General features: G+C 47.0%; 1 protein-coding gene across 2 annotated transcripts in view; it reads left to right on the top strand.

The window, feature by feature from the left end:
• Window positions 1-19,886, top strand: part of ACTN2 (actinin alpha 2) — a 79,586-nt gene that overhangs the window by 47,606 nt on the left and 12,094 nt on the right. For both annotated transcript variants that reach the window (XM_030839476.2, XM_060286254.2), the window contains 8 exons: window positions 2,781-2,866; window positions 4,427-4,519; window positions 6,108-6,338; window positions 8,801-8,948; window positions 10,820-10,970; window positions 15,757-15,865; window positions 17,544-17,684; window positions 19,618-19,800. In XM_030839476.2, coding sequence (XP_030695336.1) covers window positions 2,781-2,866; window positions 4,427-4,519; window positions 6,108-6,338; window positions 8,801-8,948; window positions 10,820-10,970; window positions 15,757-15,865; window positions 17,544-17,684; window positions 19,618-19,800 — 1,142 coding nt within the window. The remainder of the gene's footprint in view (window positions 1-2,780; window positions 2,867-4,426; window positions 4,520-6,107; window positions 6,339-8,800; window positions 8,949-10,819; window positions 10,971-15,756; window positions 15,866-17,543; window positions 17,685-19,617; window positions 19,801-19,886) is intronic.

The following is a 19,886-nucleotide window of genomic DNA, read 5'->3' as shown; positions in this document are numbered from 1 at the left end:
GAGGGAGAAAGACAATAAAACAGTGAAGTTGCCACATAGGAAAATACCTTTTCCTTCTTGTCTGTCCTCTCTACGCTAAGTTTGCATTTGGGTGCTCTGCTCTGTCCTTTGACCTTTCCATTCGATAAATAACTACCCAGAGTTTACCACTTGAGTCAACAGCTAGGATACTGAAGACAGGAGAAAACAGGCGACATTTAGTAAATTCATCTCTCTGTCCATTGATGCCTCCCTGATTTCCTACGGTTGAGAGTGAGCTCAGGATTGCTGTCGTTATTACCCTGGGAGGCTGACCATCCTCTTGTTCCTGGGTTTCCCTTAGTCTCTGAGTCCTGGTCTGGGCGTGTGTTCTGCTTATCCTCTGAGTGGATGGGATGCGTTAGCACTCTATTCATTTCTTGCTCCCTTGTGACACATCCTAGTCTCTTATTACTTTTCTTTTTCTTTCCTTTTTAATGGCTCAGAAAAATGCTTGCATACGATATTATTTTCTTTGCAGAGCAATTTCTGTAAGAGTCTTCTGGTGAAAGAGTTATGAACTTGACTGACTTGGGTGAGGGGCGAGCTGTGGTATAACCAACTCCCCAGTAGATCAGCCCCCCATTTGTTAATTACCCTTTGCATCTTTGCCACCTGCACCCGGCCTTACCTTCCCCACAGCTTCCTATGAATGTGTTCTTACTTCTCCTGCTCTTTTACTGTAATGTCTTATACTGATCTCCTCCCCTCAGATCACTTAATCCCTTTGGCGAATCCTTGCCTCTCCACCGCCTGCTGCGGTTGACCTTACTTCCTGGCATTTGTGATAGTCTCTGAATCCTAAATGGGGATTTTGAAGTGGCTAATTGGGCTGCTCACCCATAAACCTGTAGTGAAAACTGGTGAAACTCTTCCTCATCTTAACTACCTTGCATGCTTTTTTTTTTTTGCGGTATGCGGGGCCTCTCGCTGCTGTGGCCTCTCCCGTTGCGGAGCACAGGCTCCGGACACGCAGGCTCAGCGGCCATGGCTCACGGGCCTAGCCGCTCTGCGGCATGTGGGATCTTCCCGGACCGGGGCACGAACCCGTGTCCCCTGCATCGGCAGGTGGACTCCCAACCACTGCACCACCAGGGAAGCCCCCTTGCATGCTTTTTAAAAGGTTATGAAAACTGTTTCTCTATTTTCCTCCCTCCGGTGAGTACTCGTTGTAGATTTGTGGGTGCCCGTGTTCTGTGTGGACTTGCAGGAAGGACCTTTGCTGACCCCTGGGCCCTCCATCTGTCCAGAGAGCGAAAGTGCTGTTGTGTGCACTCTGCGGAATTCTGGAGGTCCAGCTCGGCCATGGATGTGACTTCCTTGCTAGTTTAGGGCTCTTCTGAGCTGGCTGTGCCCTTCTCTTTGGTGGTTCTTAGAAGTGCACACAGAGTAATGACTTTGCAAATGTCACTTCTTTGATTTGAGCCAAAGTTTGAGCAACACAAGTGTGTGGGGCTGCTGGGGGAAGATTCATGACCTTGGCCTCTCTGAGGCAGCCCTTAGCAGGAGCCTGCTGCTCTCGGAACATCCGAGCCGTTAACCTTTTTTCCACACAGATTTAGCATACACCGCCAGACCCGAAGAGTCGTAATGACTTATGTCTCCTGTTACTATCATGCTTTTGCTGGTGCACAGAAGGTGAGGAGGTAGAACACAAGTCATCACTCATCCTTTACCTCTGTCTTGATTTTTCTTCAATTGTTTTTCTCTTTTCCCCCCACCGACTCCTCTGAGTAAGGAGACCCGTCTGGTTCTGAGGAGGCAGTCGTTTGTCTTTTTCAGTCCAGTTTTCTTTGAAACTTACTTCCTGTCCATGCAGTAGTATGCCATTCATCTTTGGTTTCCAGAAGATTCCATGCTGTTCCACATCCCCACAGCCTTTCTATCAATATCCTCTGGAAACCCAATGACTGGGTTTCACCTTAGGGAATTATGAGGCACCTTTTTAACTGCATTCTGTCCAGTGACTGAACTGAATCTGAAGTTAGAACGTAATTCAGCCCAAACTGGGGTGAGGCCAAGGTGAGGAAGGAAGGGTGTGTGTTCCCGTGGTTCTGTTTTCTCTCTTCCCGGTAGCTGTCTCAGCAGCTCATACAAATAGTGGCAAGGGTCATAGTTAATAAGTACAAGCCGTGTAGACCCTCCCCTTTAGATGCTTTGTTCCTCTGGGTAGCTTCTAGCAATGGCATGGCAAGTACGTATAGAAGGATTAGGAAACATGCCATCTTCAATGAACTTCATCCCCACACAAGCCAGGGCCGTGCACAGAGCAGAAAGCCAAGGATTATGAGGGTGGGGGCGGGGTGTGGCATCCGAGATGGGGCCAGAGAGGTCTGCGTGTGTCCCCGCATCTTGCAGAGGGCCACGCCTTGCTCACAGCCAAAGTGGCAGATGACCTGATCCAGTCAAAAGACAGGAAGACGGGGCCGCCCGGGTCCTTAGGAAGTGGTCACCAGCTCTGACAGGCAGCCCACGGGTTCCCCTAGGAATGCCTCGCCTACACTTTAAAAAAAAAGCCATCCAGGGTAGGGGAGGAGGGAAACCCTTGGTTTGATGATGTGAAAACAAAAAAACGTGCTGGTTGAAAGCATTCTGTTCACGAGTGTGTCAGTTCTGTACAGGCTTCCTGCGGGTCAGGGTTGTGGGCCCGAGGAACACAGAAAGTCAAGTGTAAACCAGTTCGTTCTTCCCTTTGTTCACCCTGGTTTCTGCTCTTCATCTGTGCGTGTGTCTGTTTTCTGTGTTATTTTTCCCTCCCTCAGACATTGTGAACACTCCCAAACCCGATGAAAGAGCTATCATGACATACGTTTCCTGCTTCTACCATGCTTTCGCGGGCGCGGAGCAGGTATTTAACCCTCGTCCGTCTGGTTGCCGTGCTGCCCTTGTGCATCGGTTTTAGTCGTGTGGGAGTGCGCGTGCATACCTGGGTGTGTGTGCGTGCACTTCACATCTTACCTTGGACTCTTTCTAAGTAGCTTGTGATGACCTAATATGGCAAGTTCCAAACTGCGAATGCTTTTTTAGTTAACAGCTTTACCCTTAGACGGTTCTGAAGTGTTCTTAGCTCTCTGTCTTTCTAAGATATTGCTCTTATCTCATTAATCAATGGTGGGAAACATTTGTGCTTCAGGAAAAAACAAGGGCCCTGAAAATTGAGCCACACTGATTGAGCGGTGAAGGGGGACTTGGGCGAGGAGAAGTGAACGCCTTTCCAGGGCCCCTGTCCCGTTCTCCGCCTGGAGATTGCCTTCACTGTTCAGTGACGTGTTCAAGCATCTTGCGAGATGAATCTTAATTTAACTGAAATAGTGAAAGTCTAACAGTGTTAAAACCTCAAAAAAATTTATACTCCTTAAGATAAACAGCCTGAGGGACATCATGGGTGGATGTCCCTCTGCTTTCCCGCGTTCCCCTGTTTCTGCTTCCTGTCCCTCCCCCTATCTCTACTTGCAGAGTCCTGAGAGATGGGGTTGGACAGAGTATGTGTCATTTCTGTGATCTCTTTAAGACCATCACTGGGGGACTTCCCTGGAGGTCCAGTGGTTAGGACTCCACGCTTCCTCTGCAGGGGTTGCGGGTTCGACCCCTGGTCGGGGAACTAAGATTCCACAAGCCGCCTGGCGGGGCCAAAAAAAAAAAAAAAAAAAAAGATCATCACCAGCGAACAATGATAACTGGAAATCGGCCCCTACTAGGGCTTCAGAGGCAAGGCTGGGGGCCAGGCTGCAGGCCCGGAAGCCGGACGGATCTCATGGTCACGGTTTAAGGCACTTGGCCCCTCCCGGCCTCAAGCTCCCCACAAAACAATGATCGGGAATTATTGATACCTCAACAGCTACTCACATGGGTTAAATAAAGTATTAAAGCAGGTTCTGCCCCGTGGAAGGATCCCATCTAGCACATTCGATGTATTCATTTCAGGAATGAATACGTAGAGGCCCTCGTGAACTCAGTGCAATGACAGGTATACATTCAGGATCCAGTCCTGTCTGCTTTGATTTCCAAAGGCTAATGTAACTCAGAGAGTTCTCTCCCTGTAGTTGTGAGGTTGGCAGGGGGCTCAGGTGGACGCCCAGGGACCATTGTTTCCTCAGCCCATCAGTTTCTGTTACTAACTTGCTTGATGTTTCACAAAGCTCGTGTTTGCGACTAATGCTATTTCCCTGTTACTCCCTACAGTATATTCAGCCTGCCATGTAAGTCTGTGTGAAAACGGTCCCAAAGGTGTGAAATGACCCATAGTGTGAACGAGCTGGGCCCTCAGGCTTACCCCACCCGAACCCAGAACCTGCACCACTTACAGCACATGCTGCCTCCCTGGTCACCCCCTGCCCTGCCACCTTCCACCTTGTGTATGCACGTCCCTGTCGACAGAGCCGTCCTGTTTACCTATTGTGTTTTACAGGCCGAGACAGCGGCTAACAGGATATGTAAGGTTCTTGCTGTGAATCAAGAGAATGAGAGGCTGATGGAAGAATATGAGAGGCTAGCAAGTGAGGTAAAGGAAACGGGTCCCCGCAGTCCTGTCCATCCCCACCCTGAGGGGGAGGCACAGAGGGTGAACACGGATTGTCAGTGTTGGGGTTTTTTTTTTTGCATTTTTCATCTCAGACAGAATAAAAGTAGGAAAGTACACTCGCTCTCAGGGGTTGTTCATCCTGCTTAATTACGGGCACAAAGGTAGTGCTGCTGGTCTTTCCAGGCATTGCAAGGCACAGAGGTGGTTTGCATGTTACAAAACGTAGAATGTGATTCCATCCTCAGCTCTGCACCTCCGGGGTCGGGCTCCCCTAGATGACATTGTGTTCCTTGTTTTTTTCCTGCTTCATCGGCTACTGACATCACGTAGGGTGAGCTCTGTATTCAGAATCCCAGCTCCACGCGGTGACTCAGCATCTAAGGAACATGCCAGTGAGACAAGCCTCAGCCTTGTGTGTGTATTTAAATACCTAGAGGGAACCTCGGGAGAGGCAGAGCCCTCCGTCCGAGACATTTGAGCATGAGTTTCCAGGATGCCTTTCTACAGCTCTTCAGCTAGATTTCTCAGTTAGAATAGCACTTTCCATGTCGCTTTTCTTTTTGTTCTTACTATAGTATAAATCTTAACTAAGCAGGATCTGAGTGAGGTCCATAGCCACCTTCTCTCTGGATTGAACTCAATCACAGTGACAATGTCAGAGACCACATAATGTTTGCTCTGACTTACTTTGGCTGATACTTGGTCTGTACTGTGCAAAGCATCAGGACACTGGGAATCAGTCTTCCCCAGTAGTGGTGTATATTAGTCCAAGCTAATGATACTGTTTATGTTTCCTGCTGCTATGGGAGAATTCCATTTGGCAACATTGTTTAATGCCAGCGATCGACATCAGGGTTGAAGTATGACCAGGACCGAAGGACAGATGCTCCTCAGTGATGATAGCCTTTCTTTTCTTACTTGGTCCTTCATTTATACCCCTCAAACAGACTATGCAGGGCCTTTGTAAGGCCTTGGTAGTAATTCAAGAGAAGGGGGCGTACTTCGTCCTTGGAGTCACTGCCATTTTCACTTTCATCCTGTGGATTTCCTTGAAAGCTAGCTATTAAAATAAAATATACTTTGGCATTGAGTCAGTCTCAGATTTACGATACTTTCATCTCGTAAGTAGACCCGTTAGATTTGAGCTGATTTAAACTAGAAATACATTTTGAGTTAAACCCAGTTCTTTCCTGATTTTATTCCACCATGTTCCACCATGTTCCACCACGTGAGGTTTTTGTTTTCTCATTTGAAAGCTCCATCCAGCATTTGTCTGCTAATGTCTGGTCCCGGAGTTTCCTGTAAATGTCCCATTTTTGTAAAACATGACTCGTGCTGACTCTGAATTTTCGACCTGTGTGTGGTGTCATTGAGGCGAGGGTGAGTGGCCCTGGGAGGGCACAGAAGTTTGTATTTATGCCCTCCTTCCAGTCAGACTTCTGTAATCTCGGGAGCATTCAGTCAATCCATTCCCAATCGTTCGGTGCCTCTGTTTTTTAACCGGGGGCGGGGGGCAGTTTGCTGGTGTTGTCAGCAGTTTTTTTGTGTGCATGTGTTTTGGGAACAGCTTTTGGAATGGATTCAGCGCACGATCCCCTGGCTAGAGAACCGGACCCCTGAGAAGACCATGCAGGCCATGCAGAAGAAGCTGGAGGACTTTCGGGATTACCGCCGGAAGCACAAGCCTCCCAAGGTTCAGGAGAAGTGCCAGCTGGAGATCAACTTCAACACCCTGCAGACCAAGCTGCGCATCAGCAACCGGCCGGCCTTCATGCCCTCGGAGGGCAAGATGGTGTCGGTGAGTAGCCCCCTGGCCCCGGGGGCAGCCCCCCCTTTTCTTTTCCCAAAGTCCTTCCTCTGATGGGCCACTGAGAAGAGGCACTGACTGTAATTCTGACCCTGTGACCACTTCCTTCTGGATACTTTTCCCCCTGCCGTCATGCAGTTCTTGACCCTCACTGCTCTTGGTGCCTCACGCAGAACAGGCCTCTGACAAACACCTAATGATGACGGTCCCCTTCCTCTCCTCCCCGCCTCTAGGTGGACCAGCATCTAGATCACAGGCCCTCTGTTCCCTCCTGTTACCATCTCCCCGATTCACCTTCTCCAGGCCTCAGTCCCATATTTACATCCCTCTTTGCATCATCAGTTTCTCCCGCTCTGCTGAAGCTTTCACATCCGCATAGGAAGCGCTCTAGCATCTGCCAGAGGAAAATGAAAACCTCCTATGACTCCACACCTCCCTGCAGCACCTGTCCTGTTTCTCGTCTCCCCTTTGTAGCAGGACATCTAGAGAGAGTTCTTTATGGTACTGGTTTTTGGTCACTTCCCGTTCCTTTATGTCTTTTACTCTTCAACCTGCAGTAAGTAATCCGGCTTCCGTCCACCCTAAGACAGACTGTTCTGTTCAAAGGCAACGGCGTTCGTGTTGACAACCTAGTGGTCACTTTTTTTTTTTTTTTTTTTTTTGCGGTACGCGGGCCTCTCACTGTTGTGCCCTCTCCCGTTGCGGAGCACAGGCTCCGGACGCGCAGGCTCAGCGGCCATGGCTCACGGGCCCAGCCGCTCTTTTGGCATGTGGAATATTCCCGGACCGGGGCACGAACCCATGTCCCCTGCATCGGCAGGCGGACTCTCAACATTGCGCCACCAGGGAAGCCCCCTAGTGGTCACTTTTATTTTCATATTCGCTTTAGCTGTAACCATGGCCTTCTTCTTGAAACTCCTTCCACCCTTGAACTTAGCTGAGTTCCTCCCACCTGACCACCGAGTCCTTCCCGTCGCTGTTCACAGCTTTGCCTCCTCCTGTCCCTGGGCTGTATGTAGGTGGATGGTTTGTGGGTACAGGGATGCTGACCTTCTTCTCTGTCTTGATACCTGCAGGTGACCTCATCCAGGCCCGTGGCTTTAACTACCAGCTGTAATGGCAACACCTCCCAAACTTTACATCTTCAGCTCTGATTTCTCCCCCAGTTCCAGGTTCATAGAGCCACTTGGATGTCTCAAAACCTAACATCCAAGAGTCCTCCCGCAGTGATCTCTGTCTTAGTAAATAGCATCACCATCCCCTAAGTTACTAAAGCCCCAACCCCAGGTGTCATCACTGATCCTCCTAGTCTGTCCCTTTCTTGTACCTGGTTCCTCAGCCAGTGCCACTGGCTCTGCGTCCAGATTATATCTTAAGTCTGAGCAGCCCTTCAGCTGCTGTCGCCTATGCTAAGCCACCAGTGTCTCTCCTTCAACCTTGCAGTAACCCTCTCACTTGCTTTTCTTGTTCTTTTTCCCCTAAAATGCATTCTCTATGTAGCAGCTGCCGTCATCTTTTTAAAATATAAATCAGAGCGTGTCTCCTTTCTTCTCAGAACCCTCCAGTGACTTCCCGAAATACTTAGAATAAGATCCAGATTCCTTATCTGGGATCCGATGTGGTCTGACCCCACGGCCACCCTGCTGACCATGTCCCTGGCTGCTCTACCCCTCACCCACTGTGCGGCCGCTGCGCCTGCTGTGGTCCTTCCCCTACGTGGAGCGCACCCCGTCCTCGGGCCTTTAGCTCGTCCCCCACTTCATCACATACCTGGCTTTTCCATGAGTGAGGTCTGGGCTCCAAGGCCACCTCCTCAGAGGGGTCTCCTCTCAGTAACCCGCCTAAAGGAACTGCCCCGACCGTGCTCTCATCAGCATCACTTGACCGTGATTTGTTTTTCCTTCAGAGTGTATCGCTATCGGAAATAGGAATTACACTTGTTGTTGAATGCCTTATTTAATGTCTTTCTCCCCCAACAATCATGAAAGCTGCACAGGGGCCCAGGGAACTTTACAGGTGCTGTTGTTCACTCTTATATCCAAGGCTCTCACTGTGCCTGGCACGTGCGTGATGCCGGGGAGACAGTTAATGGCTGACTGAACCCAGTCGCTGAGTCAGAGTCGTTTTGGGCTGAGTCACTGTGAGGCTTCATCTTCTCGTAGCCAGAAAATTAAAGCCCTGTTAGCCTTTGTCCACATCCGGAGAAGCATCAGGTTAAATGTTCGCCGATGAGAACCGTGATCTTAGTTCTAAAAGGGTGCAGTGGTAATGAAGATGTTTAGAAGCCAAAACATTTGAATGGCTATTTGGGGCGGGTGTGGAGGCACAGGGGTGAGGGAAAGACAAGAAGACACAAAGGAAAACACTGTTGGACGTGGTGGAGGGGATTCGTAGAGAGGCCCAGGAGGCCAGGGCGTAACGGACGTGGCTTCGCCGGTCCCCACCCATCCCAGGACATCGCGGGCGCCTGGCAGCGGCTGGAGCAGGCGGAGAAGGGCTACGAGGAATGGCTGCTGAATGAGATCCGGAGGCTGGAGCGTGTGGAGCACCTGGCAGAGAAGTTCCGGCAGAAGGCGTCCACGCACGAAACCTGGGCCTACGGTGAGTCCACAGGATGCGGTGGGGCTCCTGGAGAATCGGGCCTGAGCTATGGACAGAGCCCCACGTGCAGTGACCACTGTCCCTGGCGCCTGTGACCCTGTGGGCAGCTGCCCTCGCCCCTCTCTCGTGTGCTGTCCCAGGTACTGCGGTTCTTCAAGAGGTGGGTGTGGGGAATTCCCTGGCGGTCCAGTGGTTAGCACTCGGCGCTTTCACTGCCGTGGCCCGGGTTCAATCCCTGGTTGGGGAACTAAGATCCCTTAAGCAGCGTGGCATGGCCAAAAAAAAAAAAAAGAAAGAAAGAAAAAAAAAGGAGGTGAGTATGAAGATGGATGTTTTTATAAAACAGGACTCACAATGCGTTCTTCCCACACTTACCTGCATAGGTATCCGCCTCCTCCTGCCTCCCCCGCTTTCTTCTATCTGATTCCACAAGCATCTGTTTATTCCCTAACAGCAGGTCAGACAGCCCTGGCCCAGACACTAGCTTCTGCTGATAGAAGGTTTATTAAGTGCCGCAAAGCAACATAATTGCCCACTTAGAAAATCTGCTTGGAAAGGAAGAACACGAGGTGTGCTTTTCTATAGTCTTAACTCCTTTGTTTCACTTAGATTCATCTACTCCTTTCAGGCCTTGCAGACATACCTGTTTCCATGGCCGTGATACTATGGTCATGATTTTTTTGGCTCTGCTGTTTGCTGAGGTTAAAGAACAAAACATTCACCTCATTGCATGGTAATCTATTTCGAGAAAGGGCAGGGAGGTTCCCCTCATCCCTTGGGTCCCTTTTGCTTTCTTGCTGCTTGATTGTTGGCGTTGCTCAGCGAGACGGTCACAGGCACAGACGTGCAGTTGATACTTCCCAGCTGTGGGCCTTGGATGCATTCTCACCTCCCAGGGCCTCAGCGTCCTCTCCAAAGTGGAATAACAATCATACCTCCCTCGCAGGGTTTTGATGAAGACTTAATGAGTTTGTATTATAAAGTAGTAAAATTGGTGTCTGGCGGATGGTAAGTGCTGTGTTGTCATTAAACATGTGAACATTTGCTTTCCACGTCTAGCTTTGTGGAATTAAATTCTTAAAGGTCATCAACCAGGGAATAAAAATGGGTCCAGTTATAACCACAGCAGTTGCTTAACTTAGGAAGTATTTGTGGGGAAATAGGTGGAGTTTCGGAGAGAAATTTTTCTAATGTTATTACATAAAAAATCACAAGCTGGGGGCTTCCCTGGTGGCGCAGTGGTTGAGAGTCCGCCTGCCGATGCAGGGGACACGGGTTCGTGCCCCGGTCCGGGAAGATCCCGCATGCCGTGGAGAGGCTGGGCCCGTGAGCCATGGCCGCTGAGCCTGCGCGTCCGGAGCCTGTGCTCCGCAACGGGAGAGGCCACAGCAGTGAGAGGCCCGCGTACCGCCAAAAAAAAAAAAAAAAAAAAAATCACAAGCTGCATTTAACCACACTAAAAGAATAAAGCTTTCAAACAAAAAGAATTGGAGTAAAGGTTGAGCCCATGGGCAGACAAATAGAGTACAAGTGTTTTACCTAATAATTCCAGGTAATTTCTGTGAGCTAATAATTACTAACTTAACTGAGCATCTCACGGGAAAGTCAGATACTTGTTTCTTAGGTTTATCACAGACTTGTTATTTAGAAAGTGCTCAGCGTGCTTTCCGCCCTGTATTTGTAGACACGAGCTTTCAGAACACAGAGGGACTCGGGGCCTTAGCAGAGTGACAGCCTGAATTCCAGTTGAAATGTGGCCTCTGACTCTCGGGGCTGTCCTTTCCTCCTCTTGGTTCTATGGAATCACCCAGTACTTTGCATAGAGGCTGAAGTGTGACAGCACTCACATTCCCTTGCTACAACCATTGCAGGCAAAGAGCAGATCTTGCTGCAGAAGGATTACGAGTCGGCGTCTCTGACCGAAGTCCGGGCTCTGCTGCGGAAGCACGAGGCATTCGAGAGCGACCTGGCGGCGCACCAGGACCGCGTGGAGCAGATCGCGGCCATCGCGCAGGAGCTCAAGTACGTGCTCTGTGTGGGTGCCAGTGCTGACATTGAGCCCTGGGTCCAAGCAAGAACTCGGTGGAGAGCTTCCCCGGGCATTCCCAGAGAGGGGCAGGGGAGCTTGCCTTTCCTGTCCTGTCTTAGATGTACCCATAGAACCAAGCCAGAGGACCCTGTGATGGGATTGGTCCTGTTTTTTGTTTTAATTGAAATATAGTTGATTTACAGTGTTGTGTTTGATAGTTTCAGATGTACAGCAAAGTGATTCAGTTATACATATATATATCTATTCTTTTTCAGATTCTTTTCCCTTCTAGGTCATTACAAAATACTGAGTATAGTTCTCTGTGCTATACAGTAGGTCCTTGTTGACAACCCATTCAAAAAATGGGCAGAAGATCTAAATAGACATTTCTCCAAAGAAGACATACAGATGGCCAACAGGCACATGAAAAGATGCTCAACATTGCTAATTATTAAAGAAATGCAAATCAAAACTACAATGAGGTACTAACTCATACCAGTCAAAATGGCCATCATCAAAACGTCTACAAATAATAAATGCTGGAGAGGGTGTAGAGAAAAGGGAACCCTCCTACACTGTTGGTGGGAATGTAAATTGGTGCAGCCACTATGGAGAACAGTACGGAGGTTCCTTAAAAAACTAAAAATAGAGTTGCCATATGATCCTGCAATCCCTGGGCATATTTCTGGAGAAAACTAAAATTCAAAAAGATACATGTACCCCTGTGTTCATAGCAGCACTATTTACAGTAGCCAAGACATGGAAGCAACCTAAATGTCCATTGACAGATGTCCATTGACAGACGAATGGATAAAGAAGATGTGGTACATATATACAATGGAATACTACAGCCATAAAAAAGAGTGAAATAATGCCATTTGCGGGCTCAGTAGTTGTGGCGCACAGGCTTAGGTGCTCTGACCAGGGCTCGAACCCGTGTCCCCTGCATTGGCAGGCAGGTTCTTAACCACTGCACCACCAGGGAAGCCCTTTTTTTTATATAAAGAGATGCACTGACTTCCTCTCTGGTGCTTTGATTGTGGTAGCATCCCTGTGTCCTCCCATTGGGCAACACCCCCAGCCCCAGCACAGGCAGCTTCGTATCCAAGAGGATGAGAAACAAGTAACAGGACAGAGCATGGCTCGCAAAGGTGGCCTCACCCAGGCCTGGGTGCAGGAGACGGGACCACGTTGCCCGCCCAGAAACCAAAAACAAGACACCTCTGAAAGAAGAAACATTAAGGCCCCACTTTTCTTTGTTGTCAAATAAGTGCCATTTCTTTTTCATGCTTTTTTATGGGAGGAGCTAGCATGAGGTTGAGCCCAGGCTGGTTTACCCAGTGGGAGTTGTAGGTCCTGCTGGTCCAGGTGGTGCTGCCTCTGGCTGTGGCCACCCTCTGGGAGAGGGGCCTCCCTGCAGTGTTTCTAAGCTTTTTTTTTTTTTAAGACCCTTGCTTCTCTTTGAAAAATACAGAATTTCATTCCCTACTTCTCTCTCATTATAACCACGGATATATTTGCACAATTTTTAGAGCCTGTCACATAATGATAACTTTAAACAACCAATAATAAATGTTTATTATGATATGTTACATTTTAAGACCCCCATGTTGCTCATTCTTAACCAGAGCAAATGCCTTAATTAACAGAGATGGCCTCTTTTAAGAGTATCTTCCTATTTGGCCTTGCCTAAAAATATTCTTAATTATTTGTGGTCTTTGTATCTAATTTGTTCGCTGTGTTTGTGGCCTTACTCTTTTTTTTTTTTTTTTAACATCTTTATTGGGGTATAATTGCTTTACAATGGTGTGTTAGTTTCTGCTTTATAACAAAGTGAATCAGTCATACATAAACATATGTTCCCATATGTCTTCCCTCTTGCCTCTCCCTCCCTCCCACCCTCCCTATCCCACCCCTCCAGGCTGTCACAAAGCACAGAGCCAATATCCCTGTGCCATGCGGCTGCTTCCCACTAGCTATCTACCTTACTACGTTTGTTAGTGTGTATATGCCCATGACTCTCTCTCGCCCTGTCACAGCTCACCCTTCCCCCTCCCCATAACCTCAAGTCCGTTCTCTAGGAGGTCTGTGTCTTTATTCCTGCTTTACCCCTAGGTTCTTCATGATATTTTTTTTCTTAAATTCCATATATATGTGTTAGCATACGGTATTTGTCTTTTTCTTTCTGACTTACTTCACTCTGTATGACAGACTCTAGGTCTATCCACCTCATTACAAATAGCTCAATTTCGTTTCTTTTTATGGCTGAGTAATATTCCATTGTATATATGTGCCACATCTTCTTTATCCATTCATCCGATGATGGGCAGTTAGGTTGTTTCCATCTCCGGGCTATTGTAAATAGAGCTGCAATGAACATTTTGGTACATGACTCTTTTTGAATTTTGGTTTTCTCAGGGTATATGCCCAGTAGTGGGATTGCTGGGTCATATGGTAGTTCTATTTGTAGTTTTTTAAGGAACCTCCATACTGTTCTCCATAGTGGCTGAACCAATTCACATTCCCACCAGCAGTGCAAGAGGGTTCCCTTTTCTCTACACCCTCTCCAGCATTTATTGTTTCTAGATTTTTTGATGATTGTGGCCTTACTCTTATTTCTCATGCTTCTTGCATGTTGGCTGTTTGGCTGCTTGTTAACAATTACAGATAAAATAAGGGGGAGAAACTCAAGCAATTGAATGCTCTATCATAGCTCCCATAAGTAATTTGGAATGGTTTTAAGTGTTGCCCTTAAAATTTAAGTAATAATTTTATATTATTATTATTCTCGGTTATCCTCAATGTGTATTTCTTTACACAGTCGAGAGAGGAACCACAGAATTTTAAGATGTGCTCATCTTACTGTTATTAGTCTCCCTTTCCTTTTTACCTTTTCTAAAATAACGAACATGTTTGTGCAGTTCTTAAAGTACAAAAAATAAAAATAGGGCTTCCCTGGTAGCGCAGTGGTTAAAAATCCGCCTGCCAATGCAGGGGACACGGGTTTGAGCCGTGGGAAGATCAGGGAAGATCCCACATGCCGCAGAGCAACTAAGCCTGTGCACCACAGCTACTGAGCCTGCACTCTAGAGCCCTAGCCACAACTACTGAGCCTGCGTGCCGCAACTACTGAAGCCTGCGCGCCTAGAGCCCGTGCTTTGCAATAAGAGGAACCACCGTAATGAGAAGCCTGCTCACCACAACGAAGAGTAGCCTCCGCTCACTGCAACTATAGAAAGCCCGCGTGCAGCAACGAAGACCCAACACAGCAATAAATAAATAAATAAAATTATTAAAAAAATAAAAATAAAAATAGTATGCACAGTTATGCAAACCCTAAGTTCTTGAAAGCAAGTAGGTATAGAGCTAGTACGTATGAATTAGAGAAGAGGGAAAAATGTACACCCTAAAGATAACCACAGAGAGATTAGTGTTGATGTCTCCATTGTGGATCAGTAGACGGTTCCTAGGTTTTTGTTTTTGAAATCTTTCTGTTCTTTAATAGTTGCATTTTGAAGGGCCATGGCCTTTTCACTTTGTATTCAAGGCTGTGCACATTGCTGGTGTGTTTTGGTTGGTTTTGGTTACCTGGTTATAATAATAAGCACAGAATCTCAATCCATCTCAATTAGTGAAGTGTGTGTACGTAGAAAGCTGCTCTTAAGAACTGGACAGGCTTTCATTAGGTGATAGGGAGCTTCTTACCCACTGAAATGACACTCAGATCACAACTGTATGCATCTTCTTTATTCAGTAAAAGAAACAGTAACATTCAATAAGGACAAGCTAATATCACTTAAGAGAAAAAACAAGTAATAAACAACCATTGCCTTCATTTAGAGTTGGAAGAAGAAATAAACTTAAGCTTCAGGGAAATGGATTTGGATGGATAGGAGGGAGTTTCCTAAAAGCCTCACCTTGGACCATTTTTGAAGGAGAAGTCTCCTGAAGAGGTCTTTAAACCTCCCTGAGTCTTGCTTTCATCTTAACTAAAAGGGTGATTACATTTTGTCCAGGATTCAAACTTTTTACCCCCAGAGATAATAGGTTAACCATCTAGTCGAGAATCTGCTTGAATGGTAAGTTTCAGTTACTTCACGTCACCAAGATCCCGTTAGGATGTACAGACGGGGCTGGAGAGGAAGAGGGACTACGGAGTGAGAAATCATTTTGTTCCTGCTGTCACACGAATGGCATAAGACGAGTTGGAATCTTTGTCAGAAGAGGAAGGACTCTGTCCTGCCAGGCTCAGCGGCCCAGTGCCCCTCCTGGACGTGGTGCCCCATCCAGCCCCGTGCCCTTTGAGGGCAGCCAAGGACACGAAGGGGTGCAAGCTGATCCCTCCCTCCCTCCCTCCCTCCCGCATGACTCATTTGATGTTCCCTTCCCCGTGGCTTCAGCACAGCCCCTGGGACTGTCCTCCAGGTCAGATACTTGGCTTCATTTACAGGTACATCACCACTTAAAAATAATGCACTCCGGAGGCCTGGCCAAGAAAACAAAGGGAGAATAGAGTTAGCCTACAGTGTCGAGAAGACAGCGTTTCTCTCTGTTTAGAAATCTGCTGACCACCAAGAGTTTTACTAATTCTTCTCATGATGTAAGGGAATAGTGATCATGTTTGTGATGGTGATGATGAACAAAACCCTGAAATACCCTGCCAGTTCCCCATCAGATCTTTTTTTTTTTAAAAAAAATTATCATCTGTTTATTTTGAGCCCATGTCCACTTTTCTTCACGTCATCTGGGAAAGTCAACCTTTATTTTCCCTTCTGATAGTGAACTGGACTATCACGATGCTGTGAACATCAATGATCGGTGCCAGAAAATCTGTGACCAGTGGGACAGGCTGGGAACGCTCACTCAGAAGAGGAGAGAGGCCCTGGAGGTGAGTCTCCAAGCCACCTGTTGGCACGAAATCTTTTAATAGGGGCTCTTTCAGTAAGTCACTGTTCCTTTGTTTTTCTGTGGTATGGTGTGTTTAAATCGAAACAGATTATCTAGGGAAGGGAGCTTCTACAGGGAACATGAAAAGTAGGAGAAAGAGGGAAATGGAAAGTCGGTAGTTTTGTACTTTAATTTATCCACACGGCAGTGACGCATCCTTTTGAATTAAAGAAACAGAAGTCCAGTAGTAGTAATGAGATAACGGTATAAACTCATTTTGTGTGAAGTAGTAATGGCAGATAATTCCCCCAGAGTCCTTATCTGAGAGTAAATTGAGCCATGAATGAGTCAGGAAATCAGGAGGAACGGAAGTTGAGATGTGCAAAGGGAAAATGGCAACACATGTTGAAGTAAGGAAAAGTGGATATGAAACAGAATCAGGATGAATCTGGCCTTGTTCAAGTATACGGCTTGGAGAAACAGCTGGTTTTTAGCTGAACCTCATCGTCTCTCACCACGGAAGACTCAGACGACGTGACAGAAAGAAGCAGTTAGCAGTTTTCTGAGTCTTTTCACCCTGACTCTGATGAAACTTTTAACACATGTGATACCAAGCTTCCTGGATGCCAGCCAGCGGTTAACATATCCACCTAAAGAAAAAGGCTGAGAGAAAGGAAGGACCAGGCATATAACAGAGACAGCTCAAATATTTTAGAACAGGAGGAAAAATGAATCTAATTATGGAAGACTTGAAGATACCAGACGCTTCCGTGCCAGCTCCCCGCCCTGTCTGCCATAGGAAGCGCGTAGTGCCGTTCTCGGTGGCTTAAAGCCCTGTGCTTTCATGTGCTCAGAAAGGCAAAGAGGGTCTCTGTGTGAAATCCTGAATGAGGATTTAAGAATATGGAACTGTAGTTCCTTCCGTCTTCTCTAGGCGACTTTTGGGAAAGGCACACTGTTGATTATAAAATGAGGAAGATACCGTGAATTTCCTGTGAACCAGCACGGTTGGGGAATCAGGTCCTATAACTTACAAAGTACTGCTTTAGCTGAAATCAAGTGCCTCTATACCCTATGTGGAGTCTCAGTTTTCAAAAGAGTAGCATGTGGAGGAGTATTTTAAGTACTTTCAGAACAGTGTGACTCTGGATGTTGTTAAATCCATCTCTGATGCACAAGGCACTTCGGAGACCTGCAGGGCTCAGCCTCATCATTTGAACATCAGTTCATCTTTTGCATACACAAGCTAATGATGAGAGGATTGCGACCATCAAAACGTCAGATAGGGTTTCCCTGGTGGCGCAGTGGTTTGGAATCTGCCTGCTAATGCAGGGGACACGGGTTCGAGCCCTGGTCTGGGAAGATCCCACATGCCGCAGAGCAACTGGGCCCGTGAGCCACAATTACTGAGCCTGCGCTTCTGGAGCCTGTGCTCCGCAACAAGAGAGGCCGCGATAGTGAGAGGCCTGCGTACCGCGATGAAGAGTGGCCCCCGCTCGCCACAACTAGAGAAAGCCCTCGCACAGAAACGAAGACCCAACACAGCCAAAAATAAATAAATAAATACATTAAAAAAAAAAAGTCAGATAATAGTTTACTGCTCTGGAGTGCATCTTTACATGTTCAGAGAATTTTTATGATTTAACCTATGATAACACTGGTTTCTATTTGATCTCCAGAGAACTGAGAAATTGCTGGAAACCATCGATCAGCTTCACCTGGAGTTTGCCAAGAGAGCTGCTCCTTTCAACAACTGGATGGAAGGCGCCATGGAGGATCTGCAAGACATGTTTATTGTCCACAGCATTGAGGAAATCCAGGTAACTGAAGCCAGCTCTGTGCTCTCACTGTACCAGAAATGAATCGTAATTTTAAAAACGTAGAGTTCTCTTTTTGGTTTTGTTTCATTTTTTAACTTAAAAAAAAATGTGGTTAGAAAACCCATATTACCCTTTGGCCTTTAGCTTAAAAATGTGTATACCACTCTTTAATGCAACTAAATTAACATCAGCCAGATAGTGGTGACTACATCTAAAAGGGTCTGTTCTTTAAAATGGAATGTGGAATCATACGAGCAAGACAGACATATGCTCTTGGGGTTAGTCACAGCAGGTTATGAGTTTACTGGCTGCTGAGTTAACTACTTTGCAGATGTTTGCATATTACCCCTCATTAAGATCTATAGGGTTTTGCCGGATCGTAAAGCATAAGAAGCCACCAATCAGTACCCTCTGCTTCCCACCATCCAAAATGTTCTGCTTTTGATTTTTGCTGGAGCTTCAGATTGTAAATAAGACCTCTAAGTGATCGAGTTAGGGAGGAACGTTCCTCTCCAATAGCCAGGACCCAATATATTAGAGACCATTGTATACTGAATTTGACGTATAATGGAATATAGAGAAAATACTTTTAGATTCTCTTTTTTCTGTAAAATAGATAGGTCATCGAAAAGAATCCAGATGTAAAGGAAATACTGAAGGTTGGGATTTGAACCCATATCTCCCTGCCAAGGGCCATTCTAGAAGGCTTTGCAGCGGGGTGTAAGAGGCAAGAAATTTGTTGAACATTGCCTTTGTCTTCTGAAAGAAGCTGTGATGGTGTTTCTTGCATAGACTCTTAAGCAGAGGTTGGCAACCTAAAACCATTTATTTTTGGAAAAAGTGAGATGTCTAAGTATGCCTTGGAAGCCATACCTGATGCATGAAGTAGTTTCTCTGTTTAGTGAAAGGTGTGTTAGCAGCTGATCTGTTGTAGCATCTGAACTGAGTGTTAGCTTTGCCCTGGAAGGTGGTCCACGTGGCACCTTCCTGCAGCTGAGTATAAAGGGCTGCTGTCTTATACTTTAGGGTCCAAGGGTATAGGGTTGTTAAGTGGAGGTTTTATAAAGCCTGAGGGGAAGCAGTTGGTTTCTGTGGCCTTTTCTTTTGGAGAAAGGGATGTACTTCCTGGTGATCTTTAGGTATAAAGGCAGCAAATGTGACGTTCTTTTCTTGGGCTATAGGTAAACTTGGTCATTAGAAAGGGCAGCTAATTTAAATTCTTTTTTTTAACTGTTACTGGGACACAGACACACTTTTTTTTTTTTTTTTTTTTTTGGCCGCGTTGGGTCTTCGTTGCTGTGCGTGGGCTTTCTCTAGTTGCGGCAAGCGGGGGCTGTTCTTTGTTGTGGTGCACGGGCATCTCATTGCTGTGGCTTCTCTTGTTGCGGAGCACAGCCTCTAGGTGTACAGGCTTCAGTAGTTGTGGCATGCAGGCTCAGTAGTTGTGGCTCACGGGCTCTAGAGCACAGGCTCAGTAGTTGTGGCGCACAGGCTTAGTTGCTCCGCAGCATGTGGGATCTTCCTGGACCAGGGCTCGAACCCGTGTCCCCTGCATTGGCAGGCAGATTCTTAACCACTGCCCCACCAGGGAAGCCCTGATTTAAGTTCTGTATGTCAGTGGCGAGTCAGACCTAAACAATAGCTGGGGATCATATAAGATGAAATCAAACATAATTTTTTAAAAAGAAAACAATTATTTTTTGAAGACTTTGGATTAATAGCCACCAAGGAGTCATCAGGAGATCTTTTTTTCCCTTTTCGAGGAACTTGACTTTTGTGCACCAGGTAGCTTTTCTAAAGACATCGAGAATTTGTCTTCCACTGGAGATTCCCGCAGTTATGAAGTCATTTATACGCGTGCTGAAGGGAACAGCAAGCCTGTAAAATTCACACTGAAGTAAGTCGGGTTTTCTCCGCTCTGTCTCTGGCTTAGAGCTTGATCACCGCCCACGAGCAGTTCAAGGCCACACTGCCCGAGGCCGACGGCGAGCGGCAGTCCATCCTGGCCATCCAGAACGAGGTGGAGAAGGTGATCCAGAGCTACAGCATCAGGATCAGCTCGAGCAACCCCTATAGCACTGTCACCGTGGACGAGATCCGGTCCAAGTGGGACAAGGTGGGTGACTGAGGGGGGAGGGGGCGAGGCTAACGTTCTCAAAGCCGAGGTGGAGGGAAGAGGTGAAGCCCTGGGGGAGGTAGAGA

This window comes from Globicephala melas, chromosome 16, assembly GCF_963455315.2.
Source record: "Globicephala melas chromosome 16, mGloMel1.2, whole genome shotgun sequence".
NCBI lineage: Eukaryota > Metazoa > Chordata > Mammalia > Artiodactyla > Delphinidae > Globicephala > Globicephala melas.
The sequence above is the reverse complement of the archived record's forward strand: the minus strand, read 5'-3'. Positions and strand labels throughout refer to the sequence as shown.